The 16107-nt window shown below is 36.1% G+C and overlaps 1 protein-coding gene across 7 annotated transcripts in view; it reads right to left on the bottom strand.

Moving 5' to 3' along the window:
* The window catches only part of LOC123673705, a 177176-nt gene that overhangs the window by 29532 nt on the left and 131537 nt on the right, over positions 1-16107 (bottom strand). For 6 of the 7 annotated variants that reach the window (XM_045608320.1, XM_045608321.1, XM_045608324.1 and 3 more), the window contains 2 exons: positions 1683-1882; positions 788-947 (listed from right to left, as the gene is read on the bottom strand). In XM_045608320.1, coding sequence (XP_045464276.1) covers positions 788-947; positions 1683-1882 — 360 coding nt within the window. Of the gene's footprint in view, positions 1-787; positions 948-1682; positions 1883-1944; positions 2066-16107 lie in introns of those variants that run through there. The other variant, XM_045608327.1, reaches the window with a different exon arrangement.

Here is a 16107-nt window from a genome sequence, read left to right as displayed (position 1 = left end):
TTTTACAGCCAATATAATCGGCTTAGCGAGCAAGCAATTCGTGCAGTTATACCTATATCGTTTTCGCAATAATTTCACTCATCTCAAATCGAAACCACCAACAAGACAAAGCAATGTGCGGTTTACACGCTGGCGGCATCATCGTTCCTTTTTTCTTTCGAAATGACAAAGGGCGAGAACTATCAAGCTATGATATTGATTTTTTGTTTACAAAAATTAATCAGCAAAATTTCGACAACATTTGCTTCCAGCTTGTCATACAGCGCGGTTTACCATCAGTTCATTGGAAACTTAATTTGGTGAAACCTTATTTCCCAAAAGTGGTCCTGCTAGCTGGCCTTCTCGATGCTGCGACTTAACGCCTTTCGATTACTTTTTATGAGGCTATATTAAGTCATTGGTTTATGCCGACGAACCAGCTTCTTTTGAAGCAACTCATCGCTGAAGACCATTCTGATCTGCCTCATAATGCGGCAGTAGAAGTTGTTCAAGTTAATCAAAAGAAAAATCTGTTTACCACTCTGATATGAATCCTTTTGTCTCATCCTGGCTACGGTGAATAGGAATGGGGTCCAAGAAATGTTTTATTTGAATAGAAGAAGAAGAAAAATATTGTTGTAGGTAGGTAATATGAGATTTAGAGAGGAATCCAGAGAAGAAGATCAATCGGAAATTGGTGTCAGATAACCATGTAGAGATGTATTAACAATAATTTATGTAGTTTCATTAGGGTAAGTTTTCAAAAGGTATTTAATAATTGTGTTCAATAGAAACGAATAATACTTACTAAATAGTTTCCAAACGCGTACCACGTCCAGATTAAAATAGTCTAGAAGGCCGTACCAATGGAATAAATGAACGCAGAGAACTGGTAAGGACCGGCCACCAGCAACTGTTTCTAATGTAAAAGCGTTGAATGCCCATCTCCCACAGTATTCCAACATTTTCTGAAAAAAAAATTATGTGAAAGCTTAGTGGTATTATGTAGTTGTTTAAGTATATGAAATATAAGGTAATCGTAAACATAACGAAAACAATATCACGGCGTGCAGACAATTTTTCATATCCGGAAAAAGCACACTGAATGAGTTCCTCTACAACACTTAACCTTTTCAAAACCCTTGCGAAGTATATAGTTTGTAAGGTATACAATACTACTGATATTTTATTCCGGGAGAAGCGGTTCCTCGTACGCGCTCTCAACTTATTCGGTAACTCAGTTGGCGGAGCACTGGACTAGTGATTCGGAGGTTGCGGGTTCGAGTCCCGCTCGAGGAGGTGCTTTTTCCGTAATTGAAAAATTGTCTGCATGCTGTGAGATTATTTTTCTTATGTCAATTCACAGGCGCTAAAATTTCAAGCTTTTGGCGAAATTTCATGTTGATAACGGTGTCAGACCATAGAAATTTTCAAACACAATATCGAAAAGATATGAGGAAAGCACTGACGTCATTGAGGAGCATTTGCACGCTTCTTAATTCATGCGCCAATTTCTCTTTTGGAGACCACATATCCCTAGATACAGTAATGTGGTTTCCTCCGTTGCAATTGGCGAACGAATGAACGAGGGCTCGAAAACTCCAAACTTCGCAGTGCTCACCTCATTTCTTTTGGTTATTTTGTAGAAATGCTACTGATACCAGTGATATGTTGTATGTTAGTGTGAGAGATTTGGTACCTACTTGAACTAGACCGTGATGAATATCATCAAGTATTGCATAGTCCTGATATAGAGAGCGCGTTGTAAGCTTCTTACGACGGCGTTTGTGCATCGTAAGAAATCGGCCAGAACTCCTTTGGGTGGAGCTCGAACCCATGGCATCTAATAATATCCAGTCTTCTTTGGAGAAATATGTTTGCAGTCTTGGAGTTTCCACTGGAGCTGAAAAGAGAAACAATATTTTATTACAAAGTTCGTAAGTACTAGATCTTTATTATTATTACCATAATGAATGTATAAAATTTGACTTATTGTCCTGATGGGACCTAAAATGATTTATTTATATTCCCGATGGACTCAAGTTTTGATTTTGCAAACAGTTTAAAAATATGAAATATGACTATAATAGTCGAAAGCTCGAAATTTTCCGAAATTTTGACAATTCAATAAACCATAGAATTTACAACAAAATGGCCGCCGTAGAACCTGTCATAAGACCTATTCCACTGATAAGATTTTATTTGAAATAATCCTGACGACTCGACCACGGCATTTCCGGTACTTCCCTTTTCTTCCGTAGGTGGCGCTATTCGAAAAAATGGCTATATTTCTATGGAAACCCTAAAGCATGAAATGTTCATATACCCATAGAAACAACAGTGGAATTTCGTATGACAACATAGGAAACTATTTGAAAGTGAAGTACCAGGAAAATCTTAAAAAATACTGTTAGCTTTAATTGGAGTGCCGGCAAAATCTTAAGATTTTAAGACGAGGGGAAGAGCCACCTCCAGAGCTCCAGTTGGGTCAATTTATTTTTTCAGGAGGCAAATAGAGCCAATATGAAAAACCTTTTTGAAGGTTCAATATGCGTTTATCGAAAATAATAAAATGCTACTAATAACATCTAATAATATCACCATGGTTTCTTTAAAAAAAGTTAAAAATGGTTTGTAAAAATATAGATGTATTTGAAATCCTAAGAAATTTGTTGAACCGACGCATTCACCATTTTGCATTCGAACATACGTAAATTCATTTCCTTCGAATCCTTACTATCTTAGCAACATGAGTTGCACTGATCAAAAGGGTAAGTATCATAAGCCAACTATCGTTACTTTCATTACATTTCGCGATTCAAATTTTGAGTATCAAGCATGTAGAAACAATGTTGAAATAAGTTATAAGATAATAAGTTGTGAAATTAATATGTACCGGGTTTTTCACCATAATTTGACCCCCTCCATCAACTTTGTTACTAGAAGAGGTACAAAAAATTGTTTTCTACAAAAGTTTCACGAAATCGATTAGTATTTTTTAAAATGATTTCACAAAACGAAATATATGCAGAATGGGCAACATATTGATAGCAACTCAATTTTTTCAAATGGAACACCCTGTATGTTTATCTATTTTTGACTAGTTCTTTTTCACCTAATTTCAAATATATAACATATGTTATATATAATTGAATACTATAAACTAACCCCCTAATACCTTGTAAATTTTTGTACCAGACCGCAAACAGTCTCATGATACTATGTACTTGCATAATCGAAAATGAAAAAAGTTTTTCTGCAGAAAAAATTTAAAAAAATGCGAGTCCTAGTCGCCTTTATTTTTTTCATAAGAATCCTATTGATTCATGAACCATTGAATTTTTACGCAAGGTATGGCATATTGCTGAAATTGACATAAAAAAAGCTATCAAATGATGCAATAATATACTGGGTGTGCCATTCAAAATGAGGAAGTAGTAGACTGTTTCCGGTATAACTGGAAGTTGTAGATCTGAAAATATTTTAGGGAGAAAAATCATTGTCTCAAACCCCAACATGACAATTTTCAGCAGAAAATTATGTTTAGTTTTCGATAAACGTCTATTATATGAATTAGTTTTCCGACTATCAACAAAGGTGCCAACTACAAAATGTAAAGGATTCGCCATGGAAAAGATTTTTTCTTCTTGAGAAAAATCTCGAAACTTTGAGGAATCATTTCTATGGAGATTTAACGTTCAAGGCTTTAAACATGGAATAGTTATTTATAATACAAGTGCAGAAGGCATTGATATTCTTCCACGAGTTCAAAATTCAAAAACGAGCCACGAAGTGGCGAGTTTTGGAATGAACGAGTGCAAGAATGAGCCTTCTGTACGAGTATTATACATTATTTTCTCTAATTCATTGCATTTTCATTGAAATTAATGAAATATTTCCATAAATATAATTTAGTGATTTTTACATTGAAAAATGTTGGTTGGCAGAACTGATTTCTTCAAGGCAAATTGATGAATTGACAGATAAAGCCGTAGCGGAAAGTTCGGAGTGCCAACATAGAATAATAAAATATAACCATGAAAACTGTGCGTTTCTGCGAACTTTCCGCCACGGCTTTATCTGTCAATTCATCAATTTGCCTTAAAGAAATCAGTTCTGCCAACCAACATTTTTCAATGCAAAAATCACTAAATTATATTTATGGAAATATTTCATTAATTTCAATAAAAATGCAATGAATTAGAGAAAATAATGTATAATACTCGTACAGAAGGCTCATTCTACCACTCGTTCATTCCAAAACTCGCCACTTCGTGGCTCGTTTTTGAATTTTGAACTCGTGGAAGAATATCAATGCCTTCTGCACTTGTATTATAAATAACTATACTTCGTACGTTGAAGGATAGAATTCACTTTAAATCCTTGATAGATTAAAAGTGGTATTTTATTCTCAAATTCCATAAAAAATCATATTACCAAATCACAAGTACAATTTTTCCAAACGAAAAACAACAAACCCGAACTCACCACGAGTCAGCACAAATCTACATACAGATTGAGTTTCATATTCTCAATGTCGAATTGTTTTGATACATCTAGAATTAGATAACTGTTCGAAATCTGGATATATCAATGATAGAGAAGCGACGACAATTTTTTACGTCGAAGGTCGACGGGTGGCTGTATCGTTTTGAATAATATTTGTGGAATTCGAAAAATGGCCAGGTTAAACGGTCGAAACAGTCGATTTGAATATTCATTGTTTTCGTCCAGTTCGAAAGCGAGATATGCAGGCGCCAGCCACACAGGGAGTTCTTGTGTAGAAACTGATATTGCAGGATTCAATGACATCAGAAGTGCCTTACCTAGAGGGGCACACACTTGTCTGTTGCTACGCAACGCAACGTGTTTTAACGTGAAAAATCTAATCATTTGAATGATTCTCGGTTGAATATGAAGTTTCAAATATTTTGTCTTCGATATTTATCCTGATATTCGAGTTTGTGGTAATATTTTGTATTTTCTGTATCCATCTGTTTGAACCCTAGCTTTGACAACTATGCTGCATTGTTCCCCGCGATCAGTCATGGTTGGTTGTTTCGGGTTTATAATGTTTTTTTATATTTTTAGTTATTTACTTCAATGTTTTTGAGTTACTTTTAATTTTCATTAACATAGAATGTGAGAAATCTGATCTTTATGGAAAATGCCGTGATTGAATCAATTATGGTATCACAGATTGGTCCTTAAATTGTGTTTTGCTTTCGCTCCGTTTCTCAGATTTGTTAGCAACTTTGAGGGACAATATTCGCTTAGTGAAAATGACATTTTTTGGAGACTCTAAAGCTGCATTTACAAAGTGTGATGTACTGTATAATATAATGAATTTTGAATGTGTCAGTGTTTTGAGGTAGATAATAAAAGTTATTTGAAATAGTATTACTTCCTTATTGTAACACAAAAAAGTCGTCAGGGCGTAGCACTATCTCTGCTCTCTTGATGATGCTCTTTACCGAATTAGTGATTCTTGGGTGTAGCAAATTCTTCAGCATGCCAAAGTACCGGTCCAAGTTCACTGTATCGGTGGCGCCGATATCAAGACTAATGACATCAATAAAGTAGCAACACACCAAACTGTGACTTTGGCCTTGGAACAGGCTTTTGATAATGATAAAGGTTTATAATTTTCCAATAACGTCAATTTTGCTTATTTCACGTACCCCTCTTCTCTCAAACCGATGTTTCAAATGATTGCAAAATACTTTCTTTATTTAACTAATGGGCTTTCCTCGCATTAGATACCTACTCTATAGGGACGTATCTTTGCCAATACTGTATATGAGTTGTGATTTATCAATCACAACTCATATTAGGTCTTCAACGAGTGCAAGGTCTCCAACGCACACATGACCAAAAGTGAGTGCAATTCTTAAATTATTTTCATGCCTAACCTAACCTATAAAAAACTTACATTGGATGTCAAAATATAATATGAAAAATATGAGAATAGACACGATCCTACCAAAAAACTAAAACGAATACACACAAATAATAAGAATGGAATACTATCAGTTTAAAATTCAGCAGCGCAAAAACTCTTCCATTATATTCAATGTTCTTTGAAGAAGTCATTCTTTAACTTTCCTCTTGAAATGCATAGCATTTAACAACTTAATATCAGCCGATAGTAGGTTATGTACATAAATTTTAAGGCAAACTGAGTTTCGCCCCTATTGTTACATTTTAATTCTAGTCCATGGAAGGTTGAAATCTTTTCTCTTCCTAGTCTTCTTATGATTTGTGGTAATCTTTTTTTTTCATGAACATAGTAAACTGCGGTTAATATGAATACAGACATGATAGTAAGTGGCCCACTCTCTCTTGAATATTTCCTGCCAACTTGTTCTATCACTCAAACCAAACAGTGTTCTCAGAGCACGTATCTGTTTCAGGAGTAAGCATTCTCAGAGGCCTTCCATAAGGCAACCCCATACGACATCTGACTATGGAAGGTGAGTTTTGCCACGCTTCGAAATCTTTAGGAATTATTATCAACCTATACCTACAAAAAAAATTCCTTATCTTGCAAATCAAAACACTAGCTGTCTCTACTTGCACCCAAGAGAGCCTCGAAAGAAACCCTCAAAAGGGCGCGTATTCACATCACTACGGACAGCCAGACAACGCTGAGATCCCTAGAATCATATAGCCAGGGGTCTCTTCTGACATGGAAGTGCCGTAATACTTTAAAGCAACTGGCCAGAGACAATAAAGTAACTCAACTATGGGTACTGGGGTATTGTGGTAATGGAGGAAACGAAAAGCCGATGAATTTGCAAAAAGAGCATCAGGGTTAACACCTGTTGGTCCTGAGCCCTTCTGTGGGCTTGGATCAGCGATCAAGCTGAGAACTGAATCGCTGCCCACGAGAGGGCTGCCGTATGGCCCCCGTGAATCCAGGATGTGCAGAGCTGGTTGCGGTAAGATGGAGTCCCTTTTCCATATGCTCCAGCAATGCCCACTTGGCCATACCAAGAGGATGAACAGACACAATTTTGTCGTGAAGAGGATCGTCGATGCAGCCCGAAAGAAGGGATGGGAGGTTGTCGAGAAGCCCCATATCAGGGACACCAGAGGAAGGCTCAACAAGCCTGATATGGTCTGCACTAAAGGTACGGATGTGATAGTTGTAGACGTGGGGGTGTCATGGGAGGACCCTAGGTCGCTCTCTGAAATATATCATCTGAAGAGATCGACATATGATCAGCCAGAGCTGTTGAAGGTGGTGGCGGCAAGGAATCTTGGCAGGAGCATCCGAGCCCTACCCTTCATCATCGGAGCAAGGGGGTTCTGGTGCCGAGAAAGCAGTGCCCTTCTGCAAGCCCTCTCAATAGACACCACGCAAATTAGAAGGGACCTCGTGATGACAACTCTAGGAGGAGGATGGTCCATCCACAAAGATGTCAGTCGCGGAGCGTGGGATTAGCATTTCATTTTTTGCTACCTCTGGCAAGAACCACAGAGCGTAATCGATCTTTTGTGCGTTTGTGATCGTGTTCGGGATTATGTCCCTTTTCCGCTCTAAGTGTGTGAGTGTGAACGGTTGAGCGTAATCAGAGACAATTTTTGATTTTCACTTATACCATTGTTCACTGCCTACATTCCATTTGTTACCTTGTGATATATACTTATATGTACCATTGAATTGTGTCCTTTATACACTTGCACTATTTATAATTCACACTGTTTACTTAAATAAAGATCTTTAACAGCGGTTCAACAATGGGAGTGGGGCAATAGAAAAACCCTAAAGTTCCTGAAGCTACCACGAGCTGAGCTTCGGGTAATGGTGGGACTGCTGGCAGGACACTGTCGGTGCAAATACCTTTTGTACTGCATGGGTAAGTCAGCAGATGAGATCTGCAGGCTCTATGAAAAGGAGGTAGAAACAGACGAACACATAGTTTGCAAATGTCTGGCCTAAGAAGCACTCATATGGAGAAGTCAGTTCTGGATACTCGCGAAGTAATAGATAAGGCTCCAAAGTATGTCGTCTGTTTCGTTAACCGTATCGACAGCCTCCCTGGGTTTGTATGAATAGGTAGGGTTAAGAACCCTATTGAGAATCAATTTGGTCCCAGTTCCCGGAAGGCTAACAGAACGGCAAATAGCCCGATTCAGTGAATAATAATTATGTAAAAAATTTTGCCACGCTTCAAAATCTTTAGGAATTACTATCAACCCATTTCTACAGAAAAATAATCCTATCCCAAGTAAATTGTTATTCGAGGTAGGTTCAGTCCTCCTTCATTCTAACAGCTTCAAATTGAGGATCAGCCGACAACTCAGCAGTTCGACCTTTCAGCAGGTTAGCAGAGAAACATCCGGGGAAAACTCCAATTCGCCGGAAAATGAAAAATAAATAACCCCAAGGCATTATGAACCCGAAAGATTCCCGATAAACGAGAAACACCAACTGATTCCCGAATAATGGAGGCCTCATGTTTCGAAAGAAGCAATCTTTCAAACATCCGCTTCTTTCGTTGGCGGGGAAAACGTTTTCGGGAACTCAATCTGTCGTTTTGAGGCTCAGCCCGAATATATGTAAAGGTCCCGGGGTTAACGTGGAAAAACTGACGGAGATAGATTCTATATGTAGATAACGAGATCCATGATTGCAAAACGAGGCACGACTCGAGGGAAATTGTATCGGAAAAGTGTGATGCAATGAGAATGAATAAAATATGAGGTAACGCGAAACTGTAAGGTTCGAATCAATTGCTGTTGCCGGATTCTTTGAGTTATACTTCCAGATACATCTTTTGAAATATGAATTATTCACAAAAAATGCGAGTGTTGCTTATTAGGTGATTTATTCTAGCAGGTGATTGGAAAATTTGAGAATAGTTATTTATAAAATAAGTGCAGAAGGCATTGATATTCTTCCACGAGTTCAAAATTCAAAAACAAGCCACAAAGTGGCGAGTTTTTTTAATGAACGAGTGGTAGAATGAGCCTTCTGTACGAGTATTATACATTATTTTCTCTAATTCATTGCATTCTTATTGAAATCAATGAAATAATTCCATGAATATCATTTAGTGATTTTTGCATTGAAAAATGTTGGTTGGCAAAACTGAGTTCGGAGTACCAACATATAATAATAAAATATAACCACGAAAACTGTGCGTTTCTGATATATTCATGCACGATTTTGTTCCACAAGATGTGGAAGAATGAACGGAATAACCACAGAATTAGAGAAAATCATAATTCATGCGCTGTTGCAGATTACGGAACTGCTTATCAAGATCAGGAGTTTTGATTATACAATTCTCGTTGAAGGACTTTATTCAGGGCCGGCGCGAGCAATTTTGGCGCTTGAAGCAAAGAATTTTTTGGCGCCCCTGCTGAAAAAGTATCGATAAACAACCCTCCCCCCCTAACAAAAGACATTACCTGCCTCGATGACAATTCGTCATTTTTGATTTATCTAGCGATTTGCTAATCCTTTCTTTCTAAAGTCGTTTCCACTGGGTTTCTTTTTTTTCGGACATTTTTACCTACAATAAATTCTTGGATTTCTTCGACGCCGATGAACAATGCGTAAGTAATACATCTGATTCTCACACTCACAATCCATCATATACGATCGATGAAAGATTACCTATCACACCACAAGATACAAAGGGCGGTGATTCCTGCAAAGCTTCGAAAACTAAATAGGATTAAAAACATATGTTCCGCTGAAAACATTTAGGATTTATCAGTAACTAGTTTCGAATTCAGAATCGTAGGAATATTCCATATGTGGAATGTGTGAACAACTTCCACGTAATTCGAAGTGTTGTTCTTCGTCTTTGTGAAATACATTCCATCCCTCATTCAATTAGGGTAATGGGCAATGCTGCTTATATTGGATCGGTTGCCCATGTTATTTATTGAACTGGCGGCTTAGTAAAGATGGTTTGGAGATTTTTATTGCAGGGAATGTTGATAAACGCAGCAAAGCGGGCCAACCTCATGTTGTTTTTAAGTATCAAGACTATATTTTTTCAGAAATGTGAAAGGGCGGCCACAAACTGGGCTAAATTGCCGCCCATCGAAAAGAGGCGCCTGAAACGGTCACTTCACTGTTTCACCCCTAACGCCGGCCCCGACTGTCCTGGCTTATGATCACAATACTGAATAATAAAGATGCGAACATTAATCATGATCATTAATATGAGACACTATTAAAAGCATTGTTTGTTTGATATTCGGGTTGAAGTTTTATGTTTATGATGATACGATCAAAAAGAAATTTTATACCAAGCTTGGAAGTGTTATTTTTCATACGCTCACAAACTTGTATAATCTCAAATCGATCGAATTTGTTATCACTGCAATATTGCATATTTTTTTCTGATTTTCGTCTTGAATTTTCTCTGATGATTTCTGATGAAATCTTGCACCCAGGTCAAACATATTACTCCATATCAAACCTCAAAATATCAACTCGTTCGAATTCGAATTTGTAGTTTCGAAATTAACGAGAAAAAGAATTTCGAACGGACAGGTTTACGGAGCCCTTCGTTCCTAATTATTTCATTCCGTTATCTTGTTTATTAGACTAATTGAAAAGACCCCGGTCTGATGCACAGATGTCGGTGCTAGTATTGACCCCATATGATTCAATATGTGAAAATTTGACAGCAGTCCGACCATTAGTTTGTGAGATATTGCATTGAGAGTGTGGCTACTTTTGTGATTTGAAAAAAGATGGAAAAAAAGAATTTCGTGTGCTGACAAAATATTACTTTTTGACAGGATAAAATACAGTTGAAGAAAATCTTGGCATGATGAAGAGTTTCCGGGATCTGCACCAGGAAAATCAACCAGAATTGATTGGTATGCTAAGTTCAAACGCGGTGAAATGAGTAACGAAGCAAACGCAATGGCTGTCACCGACGAAAAAATAAAAAAGTTCACAAACTAATTTTGAATGACCGTAAAGTGAAGTTAATCGAGATAGCAGATATTGTGAAGATATCATCTAAACGTGTACATCATATCATTCAAGAATATTTGTACATCAGATGCGTAACATGGGTGCCGCGCGAGCTCGTAATGGATCAAAAGCAACAACGTGTTAATGATTCTGAGCAGTGTTTGAAGCTGTTCAAGTGCAATAAACCTGAATTTTTGCTTCGACATTTGACAATGGAATAAATATGGCTCCATCATTTCACTCCGGAGTCCAATCGACAGTCAGCTGAGTGGACTGCACACGACGAACCAAATCAAAAGCGAGGAAAAACACAACAGTCAGCTGGCAAGGTTATGGCATTAGTATTCTGGGATACGCAAGGTATAATATTCATTGATTACCTCCAAAAAGGCCAGACCATCAACAGCGATTATTATACAAGGTGGCCATTTGAAAACGAAACAGACGAGATTACAGACGAAATAAAGTTTTTCGATAGAAATGCTCGGACAGGTCGATTTCTGTTTCGAGGGGGACAACTTAAGATGTAGGTTACGGACGCATAGCGCTTCAACCCTTGCTGCTACAACCCCCACACCCAATTTTTGAATAGGGAAGATGGGGTGAGTGATACCTCAATTTAAAGGTATTTTTATACTGATTTCAGCACAGTAATTGTTTTTTCATTTTATGCATTAGTTCTCGAAATATTCATGCGTTAGTTAGTTAGGAAGGAAGCCACAGTCATGGTTGTTTTGAAGCTCAAAATATCGATTTTTCACAAAACACTACAAGTGCCATGAAAACACCACTTCATTTTCAAATACTTAGTTAAGAATATTTCGAGAACTAATGCATAAAATGAAATAGTATATTATTCAACGAGCGGTAATGTAGGTGATAACTCACGCAGATGAAGTTTGCAGCACGAGCCGCAGGCGAGTGCTGTAATTCATCAAGTGAGTTATGACCATTACCGCAAGTTGAATACTATACTTTATCTACGACTATATTAATAAATACTAAGAAAAAAATACAGACTTAAAATATAGACAGAAGGAACGGGAAATGAACATATGTGCTCAATCCCGACTACAAGAGAGATGGAAACTTAGTGTCACCAATTACAATGGAACTAGCTTCGGCTAGCTCGAATCCAGTACAGAGTACAGACATTATTCATTATATATTGAAAAACCTTAATAGTTGCCTATAAAAATGCATTAAAATATACCAAAAAACATTCCCTGTAAACGACGACTTAATGACCTTACTTCTACAAACTCCTTTATATTTTTTTCGGGCAAGTAATTCTGTATGGTAACATTAGCTGTTTGTCTTTTGGAAATGTATACCTATATAATATTTTATCTTCACTATCTGAATTGAACGTTTTCAGCAAAACATTCACAATAATTGGATGTCAACTTAATTTGAAAACGTCAAAATTATTAAAGTGACATTACCTCGGATATTCCTCCCCTCAATAACAATAATGGAATGTTCCCTTTCGGCCAATCGAATAGAAGCAGAGAAGTATAGAAGCACAGATCCATATTTTCCGATTTATTATAGTGAGTTATAGTAGTGAGTTATTATAACTCACGATGTTTGTTAATAGAAACTATTAATTGCTCAAAAGCAGATGAATAATGAATATATTACACAATAGGAGTAGATAAAAACAATTACTGTGCTGAAATCAGTATAAAAATACCTTTCAAATGAGGTATCACTCACCCCATCTTCCCTATTCAAAAATTGGGGGTGGGGGTTGTAGCAGCAAGGGTTGAAGCGCTATGCGTCCGTAACCTACATCTTAAGTTGTCCCCCTCGAAACAGAAATCGACCTGTCCGAGCATTTCTATCGAAAAACTTTATTTCGTCTGTAATCTCGTCTGTTTCGTTTTCAAATGGCCACCCTGTATAGCGTTATTGGATCGTTTAACGGACGAAATCATTTGAAAACGGTCTTTCGTATGAAATTTGAGAGGGGATCCATCATCAGTTAGTCGAACCTTATCTGTTGGGACCATTATCGGTTCAAAATTAAAAAATTACAGACGTTGTTACCAATAGATAGCCGAAAAACACCAAACAAAGGTTTATTTCCATTAGAGAATAGTAACTAGTTTATTCTGACCATCTTGTATTGAATAACTTCAACATTAATATCAATTAAACAAGACCCTTGTATATCCCAAAGTTCTCTACAACTTCCACGATGAGAATTTGAAATGCAGAAACTCTAGGACTCGACAACGGTCAAAGTTCAGTCAATTTCGACCTATTACTATATTGGAATGTTTTACAATATTCCATTTCGGTTTATATTAGAACAAATCGATTCTGTTCACCAAGTATCCTCATCTGTACGGCTATAATGATTATATGAATAAGGATATCAAAGGTTTCTATGCCGTCCTGGCTACTCGCAACTTACTCCTCTAGAGCTGACGAAACTTGTTGCCAAACAATTAATAGAATTCAATTAATGCAGACCGTGTCTATTTTGATGAGTTGCAGTTGTTGCAGATGAACGTTATCAATCGTTATGAAATGATGTAAAAGTCACTTGTAAGTTATGGCCATTACGTGCACATAATCGAAGACTATTATAACCTATTATTTTTAATAAGAATTCCAATTTTGGTTTATCATTTCCACATAATAAATTACGGAGGAGGCACTTTATAACTACATAAGAAATTATAATTTTTTATTAGTTTTATAATGCGCAAATCGTCTTACAATCTATAAAAATTTGGAATTATTTAGTAATTATTATTAAAATATATTTTCTCTAATTCTGTGGTTATTCCGTTCATTCTTCCACATCTTGTAGAACAAAATCGTGCGAGAATATATCAGAAACGCACAGTTTTCATGGTTATATTTTATTATTCTATGTTGGCACTCCGAACTTTCCGCTACGGCTTTATCTGTCAATTCATCAAATTGCCTTAAAGAAATCAGTTCTGCCAACCAACATTTTTCAATGCAAAAATCACTAAATTATATTTATGGAAATATTTCATTAATTTCAATGAATTAGAGAAAATAATGTATAATACTCGTACAGAAGGCTCATTCTACCACTCGTTCATTCCAAAACTCGCCACTTCGTGGCTCGTTTTTGAATTTTAAACTCGTGGAAGAATATCAATGCCTTCTGCACTTGTATTATAAATAACTATTCTCCAATTCTGTGGTTATTCCGTTCATTCTTCCACATCTTGTAGAACAAAATCGTGCGAGAATATATCAGAAACGCACAGTTTTCATGGTTATATTTTATTATTCTATGTTGGTACTCCGAACTTTCCGCCACGGCTTTATCTGTCAATTCATCAATTTGCCTTAAAGAAATCAGTTCTGCCAACCAACATTTTTCAATGCAAAAATCACTAAATTATATTTATGGAAATATTTCATTAATTTCAATGAAAATGCAATGAATTAGAGAAAATAATGTATAATACTCGTACAGAAGGCTCATTCTACCACTCGTTCATTCCAAAACTCGCCACTTCGTGGCTCGTTTTTGAATTTTGAACTCGTGGAAGAATACCAATGCCTTCTGCACTTGTATTATAAATAACTATTCAGTATTTCATTACAGTACTAAAAACAGTGCTGTAACGAACCCATCACAGCCTTGTTTTCAGTTATATTTTTCATTTTGTGGTTGTTTATACTGACTTCCAATCCTATCAAATTTCAACACACGCCAATTGTCAATAAAATAATATTAATAAATGTTTTTCTGGTCATCGACCTGAGTCCTTCAGCCATCAATATAATATAATTTGGATAAAGTGAAATGTTTTGCAACATTATTCGCAATTTCTCTCAATTTTGGTGGTGTTAAATCGATTTCGTCAGAAATTTTTAACGAATTTAATGCGTTATTATATCAAAATTCGAAACGTATGATTCAAAAATTAAAATTCCGTAATCTGTCAATTTTCGTATCAGTCACACCATCTGCCAATAATAATAATAAATTAATAAAATACAATACAAAAGTCACTAGGATGTATAATCTGAATTTTTCATTGAATATTCCACAAAACTTGACTGAAATAGAGAAAATATTGTCTAATAATCTCAAAGAGAAAAACCAAAAGGTGTTAAATCACAACATCTCGATGGCCAATTGTGATCTCCTCTCCGGAATATATCATGACCAGGAAACTGTTCTTGTAAAATTGCTACTGTTGCGTTATTTGTGTGGCACGTAACGCCTTCTTGTTGAAAATTAACGTCATTCACATCAATAAATTCCAATTCCGATGAAAAAATCATTAATCGTAGCTAGGTAGCGCAATCCATTCAATGTAATCGACGAACCTGGGTTTTCGTCTACCCGAAAATACTACTGAGTTGAGATTTTCCAGAACGAAATAACAATTTTAAGCTTAAAACAATACATATTTCGAAAGATAGAGTCGTCAGAAAAATAGAAGATTCCTAACAGATATATTCACGGAATTATAAATTTTAAGTTTTTCAGTTCGAGAGTTATCGTGTTTACGGATACACGGGCGGAAAGAATCGAATTTGAGCACGGATTCAAAATTTGAAAATCACAGGTATTGGGACCTATTCATTTATTTGAAACCAGAAACAATATAATTATTCTTATGTGAAGTTAATATGAAGTGATTAAAAAAAAACCACAAGAGGGAATTCTGTGAAAAAAATTGAATCTTGAATATGGATGCCGTTACGAACATTTTTCACTGAACAAACCCAACTTATTTTGTAGTGATCTACCTGAATGCTGTATACAATGATAACGTATTTGAATTCAGGAATATTTGCACCTACTATAGTGAAGCATTTATAGATATAAACTATTATTAACTGGAAAAGAATATAGTTGATACGCATCGTAAAACAATAGCTGGTCTCATTGAATTTGAACAATAACTAGATATATATATGTGATCGAACTGATTTGGGATTATCACGACTGTTTTATGATTACTTCTTGCACCATACAATTTCGAACAGTAATAATATTTACGGTTCTGACGTATGGAACAATGAGCTTTTATTATACATAAACTCATAAATATATACGTTATAGTGTTATTATTCAGTGGATCATTTGATGTCTGCAATCGAGAAAATTTCAGAGTTAATAGTTAACTGGGAAAGTTATCAAATAATAATAATATTAAAATGATAAT

The sequence above is a fragment of the Harmonia axyridis genome, chromosome 2 (genome assembly GCF_914767665.1).
Source record: "Harmonia axyridis chromosome 2, icHarAxyr1.1, whole genome shotgun sequence".
Lineage (NCBI taxonomy): Eukaryota > Metazoa > Arthropoda > Insecta > Coleoptera > Coccinellidae > Harmonia > Harmonia axyridis.
Note: the sequence above shows the minus strand (reverse complement) of the source record. Positions and strands in the feature narration are given on the sequence as shown.